Source organism: Molothrus aeneus, chromosome 6 (assembly GCF_037042795.1).
Source record: "Molothrus aeneus isolate 106 chromosome 6, BPBGC_Maene_1.0, whole genome shotgun sequence".
Taxonomy (NCBI): Eukaryota; Metazoa; Chordata; class Aves; order Passeriformes; family Icteridae; genus Molothrus; species Molothrus aeneus.
Genome location: NC_089651.1, coordinates 1274851 through 1285761, shown reverse-complemented (window position 1 = coordinate 1285761; position 10911 = coordinate 1274851). Strand labels below are relative to the sequence as shown.

Here is a 10911-nt window from a genome sequence, read left to right as displayed (position 1 = left end):
AGATGATTTCTGAGCAGGCAGTGTCTCTCACCTTTGTTAATTGCAAAGATGAAGCCCAGTTGCTGGTGACTGGAGGAGAAGAGAAAGGCTTGGAAGTTCTGTGGGGAAAGATATTGGAGGGAGGGGAAATGAAAGAGAAGTTAATACTGAAATATATATTCTATAAAAGTAAACTGTTCCTTTAGGCATACTAAAGCTATAGGAGTTGCTAATTATGGAGGTGGTTATAAAGGTAAAATACAGAAAGGAGTATAAATAGAGGCCCAATTAATATTGTCAAAAATGGTAATTGTGTTCATTAACTAGATTAAGTGATCCACACGTGAATCACCCTGGTGACACATGATGAGAGACTTAAACCAACTGAAATTTCAGTCTCACTCAGCTGGCTTGTTTTACACAAACTAGTTAACAAAACATGCTTGCAAACCATGTGCAATGGTTTCTAATCTGGCTTGTGTAAACTGGAGTAATAGATCTGGATTTGCTTTTTCCTTAAGCTTGCCTATTAAGTTAAGCTAAAATAACCCATTTTCTTTGTGCCACAGCTTTTTGGCAAATCACGTAGGGAAGCAGAGCAACACAACATCCCAGGTTACAAAAGCAGCAGCTCTAGGAAAGGAGTGTATTGCAGAGAAACTGATGATATAAACTATGTTTCATCTAGGGAAACACTCATTCCTCCACATTTACCAAGTATAACTTGAAAGAAAAAAAAATTGAGAATGACATCCTCAAATTCTCAGCACACTTGTGTGTTGCAAAATCTGTAGCCCCTGGCCTTTCCAACTGGGTGAAGAGAACCTCAGGAAAACACAGGAGTTGTCGCCCTGATTTTTTAAGTTTTTCTAAGCCTTCTGATGTTGACATTCTTGTAATGAACTTTCTCACACACTTTCTGTAAATAACTTATTGTTTTGCATTCTTTTATGGAGGAGGAGAAATTTGATGGGCTGTTGGTGTGTCCAGTGTCATTGGAGAGGTGGCACTGTCACCCTCCAATCCACTGTCAGTTTTGGAAATCTATAAATGTTGGAGTCAGAAATTAAACTTCCCTTTTTACCTTGAGAACAGCAGTGTGTCTGTGTGGTGTTATTTCGTGTCCTGTAGTGACAGGGGTTCCCCTGATGTCTCTTTGCCCCTGTTCACCTGGCTGCAGTGTTCATTACTCTGTTATATGCAGTGCTGTTATAGGCAGTGCTGTTATATGCAGTTATGCTGTGAAGATGCTGTGGCTGATGTCCTGTCCCTCCCAGCTGGATGGTGGCAGTGGAACAGCTCGATACCCACGAGCTGTGGTGGCTATGACAGACTCATTGCAGGAGCTCATTCCTGCTCCCTGCTGCTTTCCTACTGCCCAGGCTTCTTGTGGCCTTTTTGTCCTTTCCTGTTGGTTCCCTCCAGGGAGCTCCTCTCCAGCTGGTGAGATCTGGGCTCAGTTCACTTCTCTTCTGGCACAGTTTCACTCTCCACACTGGTGTCTGTCCATCCCCTCTTCACTTAGGCAGTGCAGAGGCAGGAAAGCTTTCATTCCCCACCAGAACAGAAAGCAGCAAGGCCCATGCTCATTACTACCCTGACTGTTCATAAATCCCTCTAAGCCAGAATGCCATTTTCTTTTCTAAGTGTACACCTGACAGGTAGGGAGCAGGAGATGCTGTTATTAAAAATCCGCACTGTGAAATCAGAGACTCTGTCAAAATTAATTTCAAATATTCAGATTATTAGGTTACTTTATTTCCCATTGGAATCACCTGCTGAAGAGCTTAGCCACCCCTGCTGGGGCTAAGAGTGAGCAATTTACAATACAGTGACTTCAAACCTGTCTTTTGCTGTATGGGCTGAGGAAAGGCACTTCTGGTCAGCTCATTCCTGTGGATGGGTGCAGCTGTATGGAGCATTCTGTGGGCTACAGGACACCTGAAGCTCTCTGTGCTCCATCTTCCTGTGAAGGATGGCAAAATTTGAGTGCCTGACTCTATTTCCTGGCCAGGGTAATGCTTTTTGAAATGAAAGACAGAAAACAGAGAACACAGAAAATGTGCAGCAACAGAATTATAGAAAAAGATGACAACCTGGTTTTAAACTTTTAACCTGCTGGTAACTCGTGATTCCTGTCATTGGTCACTCCAAAAGGAAACCAATAACAGAATTACAAAGAAACCCTTCAGTGTGAAAGAAAGAGAAAGAAAAATTCCAGACATTTACCATTAAAACCAAATAATTTTCTTCTATGCTTGTGGTAGGAAAATAGGCACCAATGTTTTCAGAAGGTGATCCATGTCTCCTAATTTCCAAAGTTACTTTTCATGTGTTCTTAAGGTATGTCTGTCAAGGGGAGATTCAGTGGAAGGCAGAAACTAACCATATAAGGCTACCCTGATAATTAAATGCATAAACTAATAGCCTGCTTGCATGTAAAAAAACTACACTGTAAGAGATTAAAACAAGGGGATTACATTAAATTGAAACAAGGATTAAATATTTTTCCTAGAGGCTTTTAACACATTATCCAAAGACCTGCTCATGAGCACAATTTGACTGATGAAAATAGGTTCTTTTGGAGATAATAGACTAAATAATCACGTAATTAAGCCATGTGAAGTGCAGCACAAGTAAGCTGATGATAGTATGTTTCAGACATGTAAGTGCTCTTTCCATGAGTCACAGATTTTTGTTTAGGCTTTTTTGTTGTTTTATTTCTTTTTCCCCAGTCAACTCTATAAAATCCTGAGACTGCCTTAGCAGGATGCTGTTCTAAGATCACTCTGCAGTGCTTCCACTGAGCTAATAAATGGGAAAGGCTGTTTGTAAGCACTCAGAGAAGGGGAGGAGAGCACACACTGCAGTGCCTGGGAGCTGAGGCACAGCAGACTGACATTGTTCAATGTTTTTATTACGGAAAGTAGCCAGGAGGCCTTGGGCAGACGAGGCCTCCTCCTGCCAGGTGGTGCACGATCCCACAGGAAATACCTGCATCAAAAGCTCGCTCTGCCAGGGAAATCAGACACCACTCCCTGCCCAGGTTATTCTTCAATAGAAACTGTATCTTCCCAGCCCAAAGCTCCACAGCAGTGTCACCCAGAGTGTCACCCCAGGAGAGGTGCTCCCTTCCTCTGCTAGCCTCCAAGAAGGAGAAGGGCAACATTCCAAAGGTAGCTTGGAAACAAGTTAAAAGGAGATTAAAAAAAAAGGTTGGGGGAGAGGGGACAAGGATGTTGAGCAAGACCAGCACCAAAGAGCTGGTGGGAGTGAGTCCTTAATCCATATGGCAACTACAAAAATACTGCTGAGCTTGCCAGGTACTACACAAAGACAGAGTTTTTGCCAAGACACAGAAAGATTTTTCTTTTTCTCTTTCTTTCTTTCTTTCTTTCTTTCTTTCTTTCTTTCTTTCTTTCTTTCTTTCTTTCTTTCTTTCTTTCTTTCTTTCTTTCTTTCTTTCTTTCTTTCTTTCTTTCTTTCTTTCTTTCTTTCTTTCTTTCTTTCTTTCTTTCTTTCTTTCTTTCTTTCTTTCTTTCTTTCTTTCTTTCTTTCTTTCTTTCTTTCTTTCTTTCTTTCTTTCTTTCTTTCTCTCTCTCTCTCTCTCTCTTTCTTTCTTTCTTTCTTTCTTTCTTTCTTTCTTTCTTTCTTTCTTTCTTTCTTTCTTTCTTTTTTCTCTCTCTCTTTCTCTCTTTCTCTCTTTTTTCTCTTTTTTCTCTTTTTTCTCTTTTTTTCTCTTTTTTTCTCTTTTTCCCTTCCTTCCTTCCTTCCTTCCTTCCTTCCTTCCTTCCTTCCTTCCTTCCTTCCTTCCTTCCTTCCTTCCTTCCTTCCTTCCTTCCTTCCTTCCTTCCTTCCTTCCTTCCTTCCGCCACTTCCTTCCTTCCTTCCTTCCTTCCTTCCTTCCTTCCTTCCTTCCTTCCTTCCTTCCTAGTAGGGTTCCAATTCTGAACCCATGGAGTCCCAGCAATTTGAACAAAGCTATTCATGAAATTCAGAGCAGGTGCTGATGAATAGGGGAGGAGCAGGTTGGCAGGAAGCAGGAAATAAGTTATTGGAAGTTATTGGGAGTGGAAATTGTTTTTTCATGGAACATCAATGACTTTCTGGAACATTTTTGACAGAGGTAAGGGGATTGTAATAAAACTTTCCAAATAAAGCTTGAAGTGTAAACAAGCTGATATGAAGGGAGTGTGTAAAGGCTGCACAAGTTGCATTTTGAGGGTGCACTGTAATGCCCCAGCAGAATTAGAGCTGTAACACTCTAAGGAATCAGTGGCCAGCTCTGTGTGTCATTCAGCATGTGACAGCGTGTGACAATCCACCCTGCATGGAAGGTTCTGCTCTGGTGCATTTACACAAGTGATGTAGTAAATTATGTGAACAGTGTTTCTCAGAATACCATTTGACAATTCTGCTTGAAGATAGTTGGCTAAATTGCACACAGAGCCAAGATTTGCTTTGAGTTTATTAATTTTTTCCTTTCTGTTAAGCTTCCAAGTTCACTTAGCAATGAGAGTTTATAGAAAAGGAGTGACATCCATGTACGGCTCCCTGCACTTTGCCATGCTCATTTCTCTAAACTTTGTGTGCCAGCTCAGGAGCAATAATATCAAGTGACTTCAAAGGACAACTGCTCCCAACAATCCACAATGGCTTGTATTTCAACTTGTTAACCAGCACAGCTCACCAGACCTGTTATTTCAAGGCCTCTGCTGCTCTTTTCATGCATTAAGCTACATTCCCAGCTCAGTGAAAATTAAAGAGGGGAGAAAAAATCCTGAAGTTGTGTAGAACTGGGAGGGAGGTTGATTTCTGCACATGTGTCTCCAGACATAGGAACACAGATTATTTTTAAAGTAAACCTGGAACGTATGTTTCATGCAAGGAGTTAATAATAAAGCTTAATGACATGTTTTCCTTTTCTCACACCCACCTACCTGCTTCCCTCCTTTGACTGTATCTTGTTTGAAACCTGGACCAGAGGTTCTTTGGAAAAAGATCTGTCACCATAAAACAACCAGACTGTGATTTGGCTGCCTACATGCTGCTTTGGAATCTATGGCAATAATTAATAGGTCATTCATTTTGCATGTCAGTGGTGTTCATTACAGTAAATGTATTTTCCTCCCCTCTTGAAGGCATCAAATGATATTCCCACAAAGTGCTTATTCAAACTGGCAGATCTCTTACACAGGCTAAGAACTAGAAATATATCAAATTCGACACAGAGTTTTCATTCTGATAATATTGCTTGATAGTGGGTTTTTGAAACAAGGTCAAGGCTAAGAGCTGTGCTGTTTGGCTTATTTTGAGTTTAATATAGGTGAGAGTAATTGATGTCAAAGAAGTTTCAGCTCCAGCCTCAGTTTTCCACTTTCCAAACCTTCACTTAGACTGTGAGTGGGGCATATTTACAGCCTGAAGGAAGCTTTTGCCAGCGTGCAAGTCAGCATAAAACAGTGTCCATTGCTGAAAGGATCAGCTCCACCTTTCCAAGGGCCTTCAATTTCTCATTTTTACCACTCTACTTTGTCGTTGCCAAAAACATTTGTGTGACTGCACATTGAGCCCCATCAGGGCCTCACCTGAATTAAAGTTCATCTTTTTTTTTCACTACCTGGTCCCATGAACTCCATTCTGTATAGGCACAACAGAAAGTGCCATGTAGGGTCAGAAAAAACATGGCCAAGGGCAGCAAATGCACAGGACCTGTGTGTAGGAGTGCTTTGTAATTCTTGGTAAAAGGGTGCCTGAAACAAAGGCCTGATGGTACTGTGATTTATATCTCCTGGACAAAAGTTTTGATTTCTGGAGCTATTGTCTGAGAAAAGCCTGATGGCCTCAGTCCATGATGATTCCTTTGAGAAGCAGGCTGTTGAATAGATAGGGCAACCTGATACCATACACGATTTGTAGTGCTGTTAGGTTTTTATTTAATTCATGGCTATCTATATCTGTCTTAGGAACAGAGAAAGATTAGGTTGGAATCGACTCTGAAAGACAGAAGAGAATGGTATTAAAGTATCCCCAAGCCTGTGTTTGTTGGATCTCTCTTGGTGGTGCTGGAAGGTAGATTTTCTCTCATGGTGTTGGTCAGGGTTTTTTTTTTCTGCTGCTATCTCCCTCTCCCATTCTGCCTGAACTGCAAAGGAGATAAAAATTCTGCCCTTCTACCTGTGGTTCTGAATCAGCTCTCCTAACCCTTGGCTATGTGCCCAGCAAAACCCCAGAGCCAAATTCCCTGACAAGCGTCCTGTGGCTTGTCTCTATTATCTGAGTGAGGATATACAAGCCCAGAAGAAGGGAAGGGAGAAGTGCCTGGTCCAAGGCAAACAGTGATTTCCTCTTCTATACTAATGTTTTAATAATGGTTTGAGAGAGATGGGGATTTGTGAGGATGTTGGAGTTCAATCTGTGAGCATCTTGCACTTGTAACTGTTTGAACATCAAATAAATTTACCAGATTTCACCTGCAAGAACACACTCCAATAGGTGCCCCTAAGAATTCACTGTAGCTCCCACTGCAGTACCACCTGCAGCGTTCTCAGCCCTGTCCTCACAGGGGTGCAGGGCCAGCAGCTCTGCAGGGCCATCATCTTAGCTGGGCTAAGGAGAAGCCCTTGAGAGCAAGCACCACACCGTGCCCACAAGCCTGGCCCTCAGCAGCCTAAAGCAGAAGTGGGTTTGTCCTGATTTGATGGATTTTCCCAGCTGAGGATGAGTAGGCAGACTCTGCTTTACAACTTTGACAATTCCCTGCCTGCCTTCCCCTTGTGCTGCACAGAGGAGCTGCCTGATGCCTGCTCTATCAGCAGCTCACTGATGTGCAGCCTCTTGCAGCTCATTTCTACAGCTGCTCACTTTTTATTGGCTCAGTGTGGTAACAGAGAACTTGCACAAAGCCAGCTGAGGTTTATTGCTCACATCAGTGCCTGGGGAAGCTGTGAGCAGGTCCTTGCACCACCCAGCCCTTACAGCAATGGGGCTCCCCCACCCCCAGTTGTTCTTCAGCTCTGCTTCCACAGAAATCCAAATTCCTCACTCTGGACATGTGCTGATGCTTCCAAATGCCACTGCACTGCCCCTGCATGGCCAGAGCTGAGGACAGTGCACTGCTGCTTGTACCTGAGGGAGCCCCTTGTGCCATCAGAAAGTGAAGGGACGATGCCATCATCCCTTGGTGTATCTTTCTACTTGCTTTGCACACAGGGTAACACCACAGAATCTCAGTCCTGGCACGATTTTTAAATCACACTCAATTGGGAACACTTTTTTAGCCTTATTAAGAGTTTTATTAGCTCTAAAAATAGGTTCTTAAATATTTTCCAAGGTTGACTAAATATGAAAAACAATTATATAGTCAGTGTTTAAAATAAACCACAGTTTGTTACAACTGAGACCCATTCGGTGGAATAACATTTATCAAGAGTCATAGCATATAGAAAATTGTACAGCCTCTGCAAATCCACAGACAGTATTTCTCTGCTTGCTTTCAAACTGAGCAGCTCCTGAACCTAATTTTCTGATGTCCATCAGAATTCTTACCAACAAGAACACTGCAAGCATGGAACGCAGTCTTTGGGTGAGAAGGCTGCAAGGTTTTTAATGAAAATAAAGAACTGGTCTATTGGTGTACCCCTTTTTTATACCATTTCTTATTGTTAAATGAAAACTTTTATAAATAATCTTACATAAATAATAATCTCAGAAGTTTTAAAAAGTTCACACCATCAGTGGGACCTGACTCAACATTCTCTGGTCTCTCACCGCTTAAAGTAATTCTGCAATTATTCTGGAATACAAGAATCCCGGATGTCTCTTATTGCAAGAGCAGACCATATATTTTGGGCAAGAGTTAAGCTGCAGAGGAAGATTTGGCAGTTAAGTGAAATGCATGTTACAGCTGATGGCTGCTTTTTTGTTTTATTGGACTAACTGAAAAGATTAAGCTGTAGTGCAGGTAGGGCTTGAGTCATGCTTTTATCGTTGCATCTCTTGGCCTGATATGAACTATGTTATTAAAAACGGTAGCTCAACCTGATTCTGTACTTTGTTTATCTACAACCAAGCTCAGCCAAAGATCAGCTAGCCTAGTGAAAAAATGTAGTTGAAGGCTGTGTACATACAGGCACTGCTAATTGCCTTCCATGACTGTCAAACGACTACAGATACAGATTTCTTAGTATGCCTTTAAACAAAGCACTCTTATCTATGCATAAGGAAAAGCACTAAGCAGAGCAGAGTTAATACATGTTAACCTACATCTTGATTTAGTCTGTTGTTCAGAAAAAGAAAAAAAAGGAAGTGATTTATCACCCCTTTTCGTTGCCAAAAGGAACTGCAGTACCGTCCAAAAGCTGGCGCCCTGGGAGATCCCAGTGTCAGTAGGACCGACGCCTCTTTCCCTCCGTCGTGTTTAAATGATCAGCAGCTTTGGTGTAGCGACTTTTTGCCTGTAAAGGAGCCGAGTGCATTTGTGACGGCCATAGAGCCCAGTATAACCCACCACAAGGCTCCATGTGACTCTGCAATGCCGAGAACCTGTCCGGGAGATGCTGATCCCCGCTCGGGAGCGCGTCCCGGCCCTTTGCTCGGGAAGGGCTCACCCGGAGCAGCGCTGGACTACAGCGGGCAGATCGCGGGCAGCCGGAGGATTAAAAGGCACGGCAAGATAAGCTTCGGAGGGAAGCAAGCGGCAGGGTTTAAGGAGCGAGCAATCCCAGACGTGAATGAAACACCAACACGCTGTGGGTTTTCTCTTCCTTAGATAAAAGTACCGGCGAGCCAGCCTAAATGCTGCCCGCGGACGACTAGTCAGAACAAGTTCAAACTGCAGAGCTCAAATTAAAAGGTTTCCTCTGTGTGACTGCCTCCCGCGCCGGGAGGTTCCCCACCTGCCCCACACTTGCCCGCAGTCCTCCGCCGCCCTCTGCCCCGGCACCCCGCCCGGGGTGGCTGCGGCGGGGCGGCCGGGCGGGCGCTACACGAGGGACTCGCACACGGGCAGCGAGTCCGAGTCCTGGCTGTGCATGGAGCTCAGCCCCGTGTCCGAGTCCTCGTCGTTGTCGGCGCGGTCCTTGCGCAGCGCCCGCGCCTGCTCCACCCAGCCGCCCCCCGCCGCCGCCGGCCGCCCCCCGCCCGCCGCCCCGCGCGGCTCCGCCGCCGCCTCCGCCACGTCCAGCGTGCCCAGCGTCTCCAGCAGCCGCTGCAGCTCCCGCTCCTTATCCTCCCACGCCCGCTGCGTGCAGTCCAGGTCGCTCTTGACGGCCTCCAGGTCCGTGCTCAGCTTGAGGCCGATGTAGAGGCTGGTGCTCAGCTGGGTCTTGACCCGCTCGTGCTCCAGGTGCAGCTCGCCCTCGCCGCCGCTCAGCTCCGTGGTGTCGCAGTCCGTGTCGGCCAGCCCGGGCCCCGCTGCCAGCTCCAGCTCCTCCCGCCGCCGCTTCATCCAGCGCTCGTTGAGCTCCTCCTGGATCTCGGCGGCCAGGTGCTCCAGCAGCTCCTCCTGCTGCGCCCGCTGCTCCTGCAGCTGCAGCACCTCCTCGCACTTCCTGGCGTAGTCCTCCTCGGGGCGGCCGGCGGCGGGCTGGCCCGGCTCCCGGCCCGCCTCGGGCTCGCCCGTGCCCACCAGGTAGGTGTCCTGAACGTAGTTGACGCCGTGCCGCTTCATGCGGTCCAGGTGGATCTTGGCCTCGTACCTGTCGATCTCGCGGTCCAGCTCGCGGAGCCGCTGGATCTGCTGTCGGATGGTGTGGTCCTGCGATAGCACCAGGTGCACCAGCGTCTCCATCCTCTCCGCCGACGAGGCCTCCCGGGCCAGCGGCTGCTGCCGCTTCTTGTTGATCTTGGCCAGTTTGCGGAAGGCTTTCCGCACCACCCGCCGCTGCCGCTCCTGCGTGAGCGCCAGGCTGGCGCGGGCCGCCCCCAGGCCGCGGCCGGGGCGCTCCTTGCTCAGCACCACCCGCGCCTCGGCGCTGCGCGGCCCGGCGTTGGGCAGCGAAGCCTCGCTGCGCACCAGCACGAAGCGCACGTTCTCCTGCTCGTCCCCCCACGCCACCCAGAGCCGCAGGATCTTCGTCTTGTTGGGCAGGATCCTCTCGAAGCCGCGCCACTTCTCCACGATGCAGTAGGAGTGCGGCGGCCCCGACAGCATCCCGCCGGCGGGCTCGGGCGGCGCCGGGCGCTGCCGCCGGTGGTGGCTGTCCTCCAGCAGCACTCGCACCACGTCCGAGCAGGTGGTCCGCCGGGAGAGCCCGGAGATCAGCTTCTCCTCCTGGCAGATCCACACCGAGATCTTCCGCTCCTCGGGCTCCATCGGGGGCGGCTGCGGGCGGGCGGGCTCAGCGCTGGCCGGGCAGCCGCTCCATGGGGCGCGCTCGGCGGAGGCGCGGCGCTGCCCGTCCGCCCGGCTCGCAGCGGCCGGGATGCCTTGCCGTCCCCTCCCCGCCCGCGGCACCCCGCCCGTGCGCTCCGCCGGCCGCTCCACCCCTTCCTGCCCGGTGCGGCGGGGGGGCCCGGCCCGGTGCCCCGGGAGCCGCCGCGGTCCCCCCGGGATTCGCTGTCCCCGCGTGGGCGCCCCGCGGCTCACGGCCCGCGGCCCGCGCAGAGATCCGCCGGCGCGGACACTTCGGGGCAGGTCGCCGTCGCCTTCGTGTCCTCCCTTCTTCTCCGTGCCCTGCCTGTGCCGCGAACGAGCGAGCGAGCGAGCGAGCGAGCGGCGTCGGGGACCTTCCAAAGTGCCGAGGGACAAGAGCGAATCCTGGAGCTTCAAAGGGAAAGCCAGAACTAGTGAGGAATTTCCAGTTTTAGTAAATCATCCGCCTGTAATTAGGAAATTCATGTTTGTGAAGCACTTTGCAGATGAAATATGCAAAGGACGGGAATGTCTCTAAGTGTTATTAAAATACTAGCTGAGCCAGATTTTAATGGGAG

At 48.1% G+C, this 10911-nt stretch overlaps 1 protein-coding gene across 1 annotated transcript; it reads right to left on the bottom strand.

Annotated features, from left to right (window-relative positions):
• Window positions 1-7257: 7257 nt before the first annotated feature.
• On the bottom strand, window positions 7258-10302 carry RASSF10 (Ras association domain family member 10). The gene has a single exon (XM_066552264.1). It carries the CDS (start codon window positions 10292-10294, stop codon window positions 8963-8965), a length of 1332 nt encoding a protein of 443 aa, XP_066408361.1. The 5' UTR covers window positions 10295-10302; the 3' UTR covers window positions 7258-8962.
• Between the last annotated feature and the right edge of the window lie 609 nt (window positions 10303-10911).

Excerpts from the sequence above, each read along its gene's own strand:
- RASSF10 (XM_066552264.1), bottom strand. The coding sequence starts at position 10,294 with ATGGAGCCCGAGGAGCGGAAGATCTCGGTGTGGATCTGCCAGGAGGAG.